At 43.7% G+C, this 13,988-nt stretch overlaps 1 protein-coding gene across 3 annotated transcripts in view; it reads left to right on the top strand.

The window, feature by feature from the left end:
* Positions 1-13,988, top strand: part of LOC120949215 (four and a half LIM domains protein 2) — a 116,718-nt gene that overhangs the window by 3,289 nt on the left and 99,441 nt on the right. Inside the window, exons 1-2 of one of the 3 annotated variants that reach the window (XM_040366353.2) lie at positions 7,872-12,558; positions 13,453-13,970. The exons of 1 other annotated variant lie outside the window; for it this stretch is intronic. In XM_040366353.2, the coding sequence (XP_040222287.2) occupies positions 13,469-13,970 (502 nt within the window). In that variant the 5' untranslated portion in view covers positions 7,872-12,558; positions 13,453-13,468. Of the gene's footprint in view, positions 1-7,871; positions 12,559-13,452; positions 13,971-13,988 lie in introns of those variants that run through there. One more of the 3 variants, XM_040366354.2, reaches the window with a different exon arrangement.

The raw sequence follows: 13,988 nt of genomic DNA on the forward strand, positions 1-13,988 counted from the left end.
ATGTGTTAAGCTTATTCTAGACATACTTGTTGAAAATTTAATCTTAATGGTGGGGACAAAAATGCAAAATATGTATTATAATAAGCTTTTCGTTTTCAAAAATACATTCTTTCGCGCACCACGTCTGTCCGCGGACTTCAGGTTGGAGACCACTGATATAGAGGAATAACTATTCAACATGTCGGCTGGAAACGATCATCATTTTGAATCTTTCGAACAATTTTAAAGAATATTGTGAAATGAAATAATCCAGAACAAAATAAAAAGATGATTTTGGTATGAAAATCAATAAAAAGAAAGAGATCAGAATAAATTATTTGCATCTGTTCTAATACGCGACCATCAAACAGAGAATCCCCCTGATATACAATTAGTCCCCAAAAACTATCCATGTCTGAAAACTTTAACTATAGAATGTGCATATCTAACAGAACGCATGATAGAGAAGCCTACAGCATGTGAAATACATAAAACAATGATAAACTTTGTTCCTTCTCCTTCAATTACACAAAATACATACCCAGCATTAAAATGGAACAATATATGGCGAAATATTATTTCAAATGAACTCAGCTCAAAGCAAAGGACCTTATACTATTTACTAGTAAATGAAAAAATAATACCCAGGATAAAAAATTCTAACATAATTACAAATCGGTAAAAAATTGCTCTTTTTGCGAAATTACTGAAACACTAGAACACAAATTTTAAAACGGCATATAAATTTAAGATTACTGGAAAATGTTAAAAGAAATTATTGAATCGTGCCACATAAAACCTCTTGCATTCAACGAATTATCTAAACCAAAACTAAAAGGCATAAATAATGAAAATGGCAAGAATAATCATGAGTCTTTTCAGAAACTACATAGATTTGATATAAAATAATGAAATAAAACAAATAAGGAATAAACACACATGATAAGTTAGGGAATAGTTTGTAAGCAAATATACGGATTTGTATTGTTTTAGTAAAAAAATCAGTGGCTAATGAAGGGTTGTATGATTATTACGACAACTAAAGAAAAAGAAGAAGATATATATTTTGATTCCAACCAAAATGATAATTGATTCCCTAACTATCATATAAATGTAAACATCTTTTGGAATAGTTATAACATACACTACATAGATGATTGTTGGAAATGTGATAAATGAAAAATTCTTTAGTTTGATAAATAACAGTATAAATGGCGATAAGAAAGCTGAGACATTGATTAGATCTCTTAATTTAACCTTCACTTTCACTATGCCAGACCGGTACGTAACTACGAAAGAGTAACAAGTGATCGAGTTATTACAATTGATAGGTGCAATGGGAATCGGTATAATTGGTTGACTTTGCTGAGGGGATTTCGAGTTCAGTCTAAACGCAACTGTTTAAAAAGGCATTTGAAAAAGTGACAGCTTTCAAAAGGCTTGAAAAAAACATCAAAAATCCAAAATTCCCTTTTTCTTCGTACGAGTTATAATTACCCATGAATTCAAACAAGACAAAATTATTAAAAATTAATAAAATTATATTAAATTCAACGTTCCCGCAATTTTTCAATGGATGCAACTTCCAGCGTCGATCATAACGTAACCGTAAGCGTTACATTTCGGATTAGATCATCCGCTCGCGCTAAATGGGACAATGAACGTGGCGCTATAGAAATTCATTGTCTGGAAACGCAGCCACACCAATTAATGCATTTTTATTGCGCTTTGACTACTGGGTGACATCATTTTCACGATCGTGTAAAACTACCACAAAATTTGACAATGATTCATCCCTCTTTCACCTCTCTCCTACCGGGTATTGATGCTATTCATGTTCGACCGACATATGCTTTAAATAATTGCACCAGATAATGAACCGAACACGGCGCAAATCTCGACCCAGAGTTCCTCCTATCTGGTGGAACAGATCAAAGGCCACAAGGTGCACACAAAGTCCCTACACATCCATTTCCTTTTGCTTCTTGTGCAACGTGTTGAAGCCACGTACGGAAAGCGAAACGTATATTGTCATCGAAGACTTTGGCGAAGTGTACGACAACAGTCACCGAGGACAACCATCTCGTCCATCGCTACCGAGGGTACACACACACACTTGTTTCCATGCACTTAACAAATGGCACCATAACCGGCACCGAAGGTTGTGCAGACGATGAACGGATGCTGACACATGGCTGCAGAGTTCTGGTGCCACAGCCTCGGAAGAGCCCTCCGCGGTGGCGACTTGCCCGCGGTCTGACGTGTGACATTGAGCTGCCCCGCCGGTGGGGCGGAAGAAAGATGGAGCCAGCGGTTGAAACATACAATCTCGTTGCAACTGATAGTGCGTGCGCGCGATACACACGGGGTCGTCGATGCCGTGTCGCCGTCCCGGGACAATCCCACCGGGTCCCGTTTATAATGGAGCAATATTAACCATATATGTAACAACAATTCAATAGGGCGAATGGGCTAATTAATTATGATACACTCTTTTTTTGTTTGTTTGTTCGCTGCTGCTGATGATGCTGCCCTCTTTGTACAGCGCGGGACACAGTCATCGTCCACAGGTTATTGCAAGTTAACCGCATGGAAGCATTGTGAATCACACACACACACACACACGTGCGAGTGAGTTTCGAATGAATAAACATCGCGTTTCAGCGCCATAAAAGGAAGATCGTAAATAGTTCAATGCGAGAAAATTTACGTTCGGTGGCAGGTTTCATTCCGGTGTGGGAACGGGAAGGTATTTTGAGCCTGCGTTTTTTTTTTTCGCTTCATGCTTTGTTTCAAAAGATTTGCCATGGTTTGTGTACGTTCGGTAGAGGTTCGCAAAAGAGTTGCTCTTTTGTTTGGCATTTTACAACAATGTGTAAAAGGGTTATTTACTCTAGCTGGTAAACGTTTTAAAAAATAATCATAACTATTAGAAAGAATTTGCTTGGCTATTTTTTAATGCAGACATTTCTGCGCATGGACGTATAATATTTCAGTTTTAACAAATAGTACAAATCTGCATGTGTAGAAACGGACGATACATCTCAAGACTACTCATGCAGCTAAATCTGTCCTCTAGGCGGTGCAAAAACACGTTCCTAACAATGCACTTTTGCTGATATTGCATGACTCACTCGAGAAAGGGGAACGGCTTTAAAAAATTAACCACAAAGAGATGATGTTGGGTTGTCGTTAAAGTGATGATTTTTCTCGACAAGAACGAGTAAAATTAAGGGAATCTTTTGCTAAGGGCGCAGGATTCTATAAGGGAATAATTAATCTATAGGCTAATTGCAATTTTTGTTTCAATTTTCTGCCAAATTAAAACTTTTCAATTTTGTGGCCACTAAATGAACAATTAGAAACACTATTTTTTTAAATTTCAAGTTCATTAACCATTTGAAGGGTAGTGCTGTTTTATACAACTTTTTTGGATGATTGCATATTTATAAGACCTGTGTGCTAGGCTTGAGCAATTCGGTTCATTTTCATGAACGTGAACGTACTAGTTCTTTCATTTAGATGAACTGAACGTGATGCGCGATTCATTCGTTCATTTCAGTTGAAGAACATGTGGTAGATTGTTTCATTTTGCAAGTAAATTTCATGATTAGTGTATTACATCTTGAAAATCATTAGGCAGTCCAGGAAGATCTTTATTACGATTGGTAGGACGTTCTTTTCATGAACGTCCTGGTCATACGGTTCACGTTCATATTTGTATGGGGAAAATGAACGACCTGGCGTACTAAGACGATCTTTATTTCGGCGAGTAGGACGTTATTTTGATGTCCAACTCAGTACATTACGATTTATAAAGAATCGATGAAATTTAATTAGAATAACATAGGTCCCTCGTTCTTTAGGATGAATTGAATGAATCGTACAGTTCTGGTACTTGAGGCACAATTCTACTGTGTACATCTACAGTGAAATCTACAAAACAGAACGATTTTAGAGACTGGATTGTAAGTCTCATTTATTGAGCTTTCCCTCTGAGATAGTTTCATATTTTTAAGATAAATTGCTCATTTTTTATTATTAGTCTTCTTCTTCTTCTTCTTTGGCTCAACAACCGTTGTCGGTCAAGGCCTGCCTGTACCACTTATGGGCTTGGCTTTCAGTGATTAATTGATTCCTCCCCATAGCAGGATAGTCAGTCCTACGTATGGCGGCACGGTCTATTTGGGGATTGAACCCATGACGGGCATGTTGTTAAGTCGTACAAGTTGACGACTATACTACGAGACCGGCTTAATTATTAGTATTATTATTAGTATCAAGAAAAAAAATCTTGTTTAAACAGACAACAGACAAGATTTATTGTTCTAAATTAATAGATCCCTCAACTTTTTAATATAGTTAACTACTTAAACAAAATTTACTTAGTTTTGTTAATCTTTTGTGACATAAGTTTATAATTCTAAGGAAACACTTTCATTTAATGTTTCACTATACTGCCTTTGATAAACATTATTTTATCCGTACGATCAAAATTCTAAACAGCCAAAAACAGGTATATTGATCCCAACTATTTTAACAAATTATTTTTCATATAACCTATTAGTTTCGCTATATTATCATAGTCGAGTTTAAAGAAATTTGTGTACAAAAGACAGGCGGAAAAATTATCCCTTAGATAGAGTTTGATCATTTTCTCACATCATCATTTATGTTTAGCAAATTTTTGTTCTGTTTGTTGTTATACAAAAAAAAACTTGATGCAATTTAAGCATAAAAATAAGTCTTCGTTCCTTCCTGTAAGAAAAAATCAATGCACAAACTTTGTTTTCAATCCCAAAATTCTGAAAAAGCCTCAAACAAGTGACGAAGCAATTAATGAGGTACAATTCAATTATTATTTCACAATCAATATGCAATTCCACCAGAACTATAACGATAACCTAACGAAACGGCATTCCATACTGACAGAAAACGGTGGCTGGCTGGTGGATGGCAGCAGCAAGCTGTCGGATCGGGATGCAGAAATAAAATATAAAAAGAGCCCGTAGTTATGTTTTGTGTTAATTCTTGGAAAACGTGCACAACCCGCCAGCGAAGGGGAAACCGGTGCAAACGCCACGCCACTGTGCACCGTTGCACATGCAAAAATGCAAAAACTCAATCCCCGCCGCTCGAGAGCAAAACAATCGTCAGCAACAAAACTGCACGAAAGCGATAAGCGGATGGTGTATCTAGCTGCCGGCAGTAGCAACATTGTTTCTGCGATCGTTTCTTTAACGTTTAATGCTCTTTCCCTATGGGTTTACATTTCCCTCGAGCTCTCCTCCCTCCCTGCCATATGGAAAGTATACGGTCTGGTAAGTTGGGATCAATTGTATGCGAACTCTCGCAGCGCCGATCGATCGAACTCTGGCGCGTCTGGCACAAATCTGACCAGTCATTCATTCACACTCTTGCACCCTACCAACACACTCACACCCTTTTCCCTACTTCACGATCGATTTTCACGAGTGCACCAGCACCACTACCACCAACGGCGACGGCAAGCGCTCGACGAAAAACCAAGCAAAAAGAAAAGCCCCGAAAACACAAAAACACAATCAAAACCGGAGGGAAAACAAATGAAGCTCTCGAAAAAGGGAACTGAATGAAGGCGGCGCCGGGCTCGTTGCTTTCTCCTTCGTCCGGTGGCCTCGGAGGGTAAAATTGACGATAATTTTCGAATTAATGCATCGTTTCCGTGGCACCAGACCACCGAATGCCAACGTTGCCACCACCACTACTCGGGATCAAATTAAAGCGAGATGCCGCTGCCCAGGAATTCCAGGGAAGGGATTGAGGATAAGCTCAATTTACCTAAAAACGCCCTGAGAAACCTTGAAGCGAGATTGAAGAGGCTGAGTGAGTTACATTTCCGGCATGCCCGGGAAATTGTGTATGTTTCTGGCCGGCCTGCAAACGCGATGCAGAAGATGCACACAAGCAGCATGCTTTCAAGATTTCAAAGGCCACCAAGGCTGTTTTATCCCGTCAAAATGAATAGTAACGATCGATACACTGTAAGATATTGCTCAATAAATTGGCTGTGCAAAAGCAACACATGCTCATCCGGAAGACTAAATGGTGACGCGTTCAATGACGCTATTCGGGCTGCATCCGGAAGATATCGATCGGCCAACTAGCCAGACCACACGTGACACTCGAACGCGAACCAAGCGTGTTAGTGCCGGGTGCAGTATCCGATAAATGATGCAGGTGAACATGCACCAAAACAACGTGAAACAACTGCCACATGGAAGTGTTGCAAGCGCTAGCGACTGGTCTGGTAGAAGCAGCAGGGTTTTTGCACAAACACAAACAGGCCTATAAACAGCAGAATGCATTATTTCCCAACCACGGGCAATGATGTTGTTTGTTGACACGAATTCACACCAGTTTGTAACAGTTTGTCTCGTGCAATATGTAGAGCAGTGTGCAGATGCTCCACATGCGGATGATCTCTGCTAGGGCAGAAAATATGTTCTAAAAACACTCCAACACACCCATTAGACTAGCAATGCGCAGGAAATGTGGGTATGAAATATAGGCATCATAACTGTCTGCGAACACTTTCCTTGTGCTGTTAATGTCACATGTTTTACAACTTAATCGCATGGTGAAACTATGCCACATTTCGTCTTGTGTCCTTCAAGAGATCGCACAGTACGTCCCGTCCTGCTTGCGTACACCAGCCAGTAGGACTGGAGAATTGTGCCAGATTACTTCGTCCCGAAAGTGCACGAACGACGATGCCATCTGGTTCTCATCCGTACGTGCTCGTTTTGCATTGGCACGGTGCATTGGGAACGCACCATCATCATCATCATCACACCGTTGCGCATCTTCCACATGTACAACAAGTACGAAGTGCAACGATAAGTAATAAGAAGCAAAAGGGCGCTTCATAATGGCAACCGAATGTATGCATCGGCCGGGTCTGTCTGTAGGGCAAGGGGTGTCTGCACTACATTCCGGATGGGCACTGAGTGGGAAATGCAGCAAACAAAACAAAACCAAAACAAAAAAAAAAAAACTCCAACGAGGTGATAAGCAGTGTAAAGAGCAAGCTGGCAGGCACAAAATAAGGCCATTGCGCAGAAAAGGGAGGAAGAAAACAGAACGCCCTGAGGGCATCGATGTCTGACAGGTAGCGACCCTGTGGCACGTCAGACACGCGAAGGTCGTTTACACTCGGCGCCACCCCACCGTACATTTCCAGCTTCCGATCCTTGAGCCACTTTATAAGCGGTTCGTTTCCTTTGCTCCTGGGTCGGGCGGAAGGGGCCACACGGTCCGGGGGTATAGGGTATGGGTGGTAGTCGCTGTAGGTTCTTCGGTTTTGTGCTCAAAAGAAAACAGTCAAAACGTATGACGCATTTCTGGTGCCAGCAAGTGTGATGTTACAGTGCGTTACATGCTTAATGTAGCGATGTTCACACGATCTTTAAAATTGCTGCAAAATCACAAACAAATATTTATAGTACAAATAAAAAAGACCTTTACATAAGAGGCTGAATTTTAGTCCGATACAAAACCTTTGTGAAAATGAGAAAAATTAACATTTTTATCGTACCCAACGTCTATGATTAATAAAACTAATCGGACAATTCCATTTATAAATCGAGATGGTGCCGATGCGTGCCGAAAATATTGTGCCTTTTTCAGAAATCTATGCAATGTTCTTTTTATGTTCCTTATGTTTCCAAACGCTTTGCCATGTTTATGCTTATGCTTAAATCTCAGGAATTTCTAGATTGATCCTAAACACACTTGAGATTTTATGATCTCCTCGCTTTGGGTTGGTAACTGAAAGGATTCATTATCTGGTTCATATTCACGTTTTCACGCAACGACCCTGTTAGTTACGTTCCATTTTTCAAACACATCATTCTGAACTAAGTCCCTTATGAACTGCATCCTATTCGTAGGCTACATCCGAAACAATCCCAATTGTCTAAGTCAGGGGTCTTCAAACTACGGCCCGCGGGCCGCATGCGGCCCTCAAGAGCTTATAATGCGGCCCACGATGACTTTGCCAGAGGTAATATAAATATTACGTTATTATGACTTATTCAAATAAAAATGTATTTTTTACTTGTCTTAGACAAAAATCAAGCTTTAGTAACACGAAACTGTATTAGTATCGTTAATATTTTGTCGTAAAAACGAGATTTAAACGTTCACTCATCATTTAAAGGTAGCGTCAAATGGCCCTCAACATAGTTATTTTTGAAGCAATGCGGCCCACGAGCTGAAAAGTTTGGAGGCCCCTGGTCTAAGTGATTGTATGTATCGGAACGGTCGTAACACATCGGAGTGTTCGGAACGGATGAAAACAGAAAGGAGCAGATCGAAAAAATCAGGATGGATAGAAACGGATCGAAAAAGTCTGAAAGGACAGGAACGACTGTAACTAGTGTTGGATAAATCTGATTCAGATTCATGAATCTGAATGAATCTTTTGAATGATTCCATAAATCTCAATCTCGGATACAAAGATTCATGAATTTCGAAATACTCATGAATCTCAAAAGATTCGTGAATTCCAAAAGAATCGAATATCTCAAAAGTTTCACGAATATCTAGGGATTCATGAATCTCAAGGGATTTATACATCTCCAAGGATTCATAGAACTTGAGCTTCTCATTATTCTTCTTCTTGGCATAGTAATCTAGGTGGTCATGCCAGCCTATATAGGCTAACGAGACTTCCTAGTAAGTACCACGAAGCTGGTTAGTTGGTTGTGCTACGGGGAGACGATCCATGCAAGGCTTGAACCTACGACGGGCATGATTCAAAGATTCATTAATCCTTGGAGATATATGAATTTTAATGAATTTATGAATCTTTAAAGATTCATAAATCTTTCGAGATTCGTGAATCCTTGGAGATTCATGAATCTTTGAAAAGTCGATTCGAGATTCACAGAGTCATCACAGAAGATTCACAGTCATCACAGAAGACGGAATCTCAACGAAAGATTCATGAAACCCTACACTAACGGGTGAGATCAGTTTGCAACGATCATGAACGATCGGAATTTTCGAAACTATCAGAAATTCGTTCACACCTTATCCTCCTGATTTTTCATCCAGCATTCAACGACGCTACCTATTTGAAATCTCTGTCCCAGGTCTAACAATTATCTTTGTCCATCGAGGATGTCATTCCCGAGACATCACATGATTAAAATTAAAGTGACTGACCTGATCAATGTTGACTTAATCCTTCATCAATCAATCCGGAGCCCAGATTATTATTCTAGTACCCTGTACCTTTGAGAACTAGCCGGAACTCACTGCGATTGTAGTATTTTGTAAATTGAAATTGAAATGATAAGGACAAGGTGTTACTAACGTTAGTGTAAGCCTTTTGTATACCTGATCATCAAAAAAAAACATATTAAAAGTCGATAACATGTCTCTTTAGAGTGGCAGAATACTTTACAGATTACAGCCGACGGGGAATATTCCTTGTAGAAAACGAATTTAACGCCATAAACAAGACAAAATCTCAGACTGCTACCTTTACACCAACCAACACTGTATAGCCATGACATGGACGGCCCCAAGTGTGGGTGTACGTGCGCTTTGAAAGTACGCCTCCCGCACCTACTAAAAGCATGATTCAAAGTTCAATTTTATAGCTCACGTCACTCCACTCCGAGGGCCTTCGCTTCAGCATCTCCAGCAGCTGGCTATTTATATTCAACGCCTCCATCTGATGGCTCACCGTCTTTCAAGAAAGGCCCCCAAAAGAAAGCCTTCCGTCCTCCCCACCAGGTACACAAACACGCAAATACTCAGGGATTCACATGCAAACTGGTGTAATTAGTGGAGACGAAACTGCAAAAACTGCCAGCGAAAAGATACCAGGGCCAGGGGAAGAAAGAAATAGGGGACGAGATGAGAGTTTGGATACCCAATTAAAGCCAAACAGGCGGGGGCCAACACGTTGGAGAGCAGGTTTCTCGACCCGGTACGAAGCCGACGATCACTGGGCATTCCCCGCAGATCTTCGTATGATCGGCGGACAAACGGAGAGGTGGGTTGATGGGTGTTCGCTTCTTCCTTCTTTGCTCTACCTGTAATGTAATTTAAGGAACGATGACCTCATCGCCGTGTGTAGCATGAAGCGACTAGAATCGACCGCTCGTAGCGACCACAAGCGACATCCCTTGTGGTCGCTAAATTCATCGGACTTGCTGTTCGACAGAGCATGCGCCTCCTAAAACCCGCCAACCGATGCTTAGAACCGCGCGCATCACACCGAAAAGCAAACGAAACCGCACACCAAACTGGTTCCACCGTTCTTTGCTTCGTGTCTCTTCTTTTTTTCTATTGAGGCCAGTCAGAAGATACTCCAATCGAGCAATCCCCAACACACCGCCCGGGGCCTAATCAAACTTCAAACCGTGCGCGTGGTGCAAACGGTTGATTCGCGAACTGTCCGATGAAAGTGTTACGGACGGCCGGGTTGGCTGGTGCCAGCTCGGAAATGGACGAATGGGTTTCATTATTATGTCTGCCTGTTTTTTTCCGGGGAGGGGGGGCCTTGTTTGCAATCATCGTTAAGAGTGCACCGTAATCGAGCAACGGGCAATTAATCTCGCTCGCTCGATCATCTTAATACCTTCTTCGACCACACAATGGTGCTTTCTGGCGTCGCAGCGGATCAACCAAGATCGCTATCGGGCTATGGTAAGCCTTTCACCGCAGGATTTATTTGTGTGAAAACCGCATTTTCGTGTCGATGTGTAGCAGAGCAATATGTTTGGTAGCTGTTCACACTCACCCAGTCATAATTGGGCGATAGGAAAGTAGATGAAAACATGCTTGTTTTTGATACGTTTGTTGATGAGAAAGAGCTTTTGCCAACATTGTATTATTGTTTAAAAGATTATAGCTCATCAGCAACCAGTTTTTGAGCAGCAACAGAGGCAATAGCTGACTCCACCCGTCCATTAAATGCTGCTTTCAATCAACCTGCACTGCACAACAATCCAATCTGTGAGCTTGTCTTCTCCCAGAAGATTCACGAAGAAACACACGGAACAAGAATTTGCAAAAACTTCCTGCCCGCAGGCAATGTGCAAATCCTCACCACACTTTAGCGCATTCGCCATCACCCCACGACCGTCCACCCTGGATGACCTCAAATGCAAATGATGGGATGCGTTTTGTTTGTGTACCCTCGTACTCGCCAGTCCGGCAAAACCAGCCTCCTGAACCACCGCTACGTGCAAGATGCACTGTTTTTAGTAAAAACATACAATCGTTCCATAAACATCCGTGCATCCTTCTCTCGCCGTAGCAAAATGGGGCAGTGGGCGGCAGTGAGGCTTTGCCGACTCATGTGGGGCAGCAATTGGCACGGGGAAAAACCTGCCCCATGGTCGAGACACAACACCGATGGAAATCAATCAGCCGGTCGTTCATCGCTCTGGTGCGATTTAGCAATGGTGCGTCGACTCTTCGCCCGCTAATTTGTCACGGTTTGACCGCAATGTGGTATTGAAAAACGGGTACGTTTGTCAAGGAGGGGACCGTTTCACCTGATCAGCAGCCCGATTTATCGCACATTACGAGATTCCGTTCGGGTTCCGGGATACAGAACCTAAAATTAAAAGATAATCGGCAAAAGCTGCCCGTTGCGGGACACAACTGCATGAGATCATACCGGAACAGTAAGCCGGCCCTGCTTCATCCCCTCGTTCTTTTAAAAGACACACACACACACCGACAGGGGACTTTTGTAAAGAGTTGACCGACTCCCAGCCGCTATTGGTGCCGTTTTCGTAGGTTGCAGCAAACGAGAGGGATTGCGCAGAAAAGCTCCAATACGCCGGCAAAGTGTGCTCCCACACACTTGCACAGCCCACGCCTCGGGCGGGGAGGGGGGACCATCGATCGGGGCAGGCGACCACACTCTTTCCCGAAGTGTCTCTCTTACTCTCCAAAGTGTGTGTGTGTAGAGAGTTATTTCGCCCGAAAAGGTTTTCCTACCTAATCCGGACCCCGCGGGCGCGCGCACACCGATCGCTCACCGGAGAGCGTAGTGCGGGAGGGACACACACCACGCTCTAAAGCACTCGACGGGTGTAGAGCCACGCGTAGGCGCATACCCCTCCCCCTACTCCGTGGGGTGTGTGTACCCCGGGGGAGCGCGGAAGGTCGCGCGTTCGATCAGCGGCCGAGATTTCGAATCCCGCTTCGGCAGTCGCTAGTTTGCATCTCGACCGGCGTGTGGTTCGCGTGTGTAAGTCGTCGCGCTGGCGTTTCGTTGTTTCGAACGTGTGAAATCCGGCTCACTCACGGTAACGGCACACGTGAGCCGTAATCCCTCCACCATCGCCCATCACCATCACCGTCATTTTCGTGGTGGCCGCATTACCGGAAGTGGTGTGCGCCCATCGGCACATCGATTCTGTTTTCACACCCTTCTCAGAGACAGTGAGAGAGAGATCAGCGTCAGGCATGTAATGCAGGAGAAGCTTCGCGACCCAACGGCTGCATCTGGCGAGTGTGTGATAAATCCCTATTCCAGCGTGTGTGATAAATCAATTTCCAATCCAAGTGAGTTCATGCGTGCAAATTATTCGCCTGCAATCACCCGTCTTAGTCGAAGGTGTACCTTCAGTCCCGTGAGCGAAGGAGAGGTCTTGAGATTTGGGAGCATCGTGCCGAGGTGGCAGCAAACCAGTTAGCGTTGGTGACTAGGTGCTGGTATTAGCCGGCAGATACCGGCCGGTTCTCGGTTGCACAGGTCGTCGCCGCAGGTCGTCGTCTGCGCGGTGATCAACATCATCAGCACAGGCAAACAGGTTTGCAGCATCCCATATGTGTGTGGCGTGTGCTGCTGCTAGTGGTGCGTTCAAGCTTGGCTTTTTGGGTGTTTGGGTGCTTGTTGCAGACACCGTACCGAAGATCCATAGAGTAAAGGTTTGCAATGAGGTACCACACATTGGGAGTTTTGCAATCGTTTCAAACACGAGCCTTGTGCGTGCTTGTCCTAGAATAAAAATGGACAAAACAAAGTTTAATTAATAGTTTTGAACTCTTTACATTTCATTGAGTTCGTACGTGCGATTCGAATACCTGTTCTGTGGAGGAGTTGTTACCAAGCTAGTTCAGTTGCCGGTTACCTCGTCACAGGGAACAATGCCCTTAATAATAAACCGACGCACGTGAAATTTGCATTGCAAAATGCATTGATCTCCATTTGCGCCGACCGTCCTTGCAAATGGCCCACGCGGGTTAAAGCGTTTTGGATATGCTTCCAGCAGTTCAAACCGCCACCTACTTCAGGCGACGAACATTCAACATTGCCTGGCAGTGTCTCCCTTACATCTCAAGTCCTCGCAAGCCTTCCTTCTAGTGCGTGTGTTACACTTTCGGTGCAGCATTTTACAGCGTTTGTGTGCGTGTGTGTGTTTCAATTTTTGCCAATTTTGTGATTCATCTTTCAAGGCCTCCCTGCACAGTGATGTCCTTTCTGCGATCGTTTCGTACGAATTTGATACTCAGTACTGCTCCACCGCCAGCCCCAGCAGCACCGAACGATCGTGGCACAATGCGCACCAGCGGTTCGTCCTCCTCGCGGGGCCCGACCGGGACCGGTGCTGGCCGTAAAAACTCGGCGACAACGAGCCGCACCATCGCGGAAGAACCCGAACAGCGCCCGCACAATGGTGGCCGGCGCAGCAGCAGCCACAGCGTGCAGAGCCGCAGCGGAACGACGACGAACCGCTCGTCGGACCGGTACGGGAAGGAAAATCCGGCCCCGATCGTTGTCTATCTCGAGAAGCAGCCGGGCGGCGATGGGAAGACCCGTCAGCCGGCCAGCATCCTGCGCACGCACACGTTCACGCGCCATGACGAGGAGGAGCCGGAGCGGGTGCGGCACGCGATCACCCGCAGCGACACGTTCACGATCAACGAAACGAACGACGAACCGATCAATACCGGCACGTACACCCGACCGGGTAGTGAGTAAATCGGTGCTC

This window comes from Anopheles coluzzii, chromosome 2 (genome assembly GCF_943734685.1).
Source record: "Anopheles coluzzii chromosome 2, AcolN3, whole genome shotgun sequence".
Classification (NCBI taxonomy): domain Eukaryota; kingdom Metazoa; phylum Arthropoda; class Insecta; order Diptera; family Culicidae; genus Anopheles; species Anopheles coluzzii.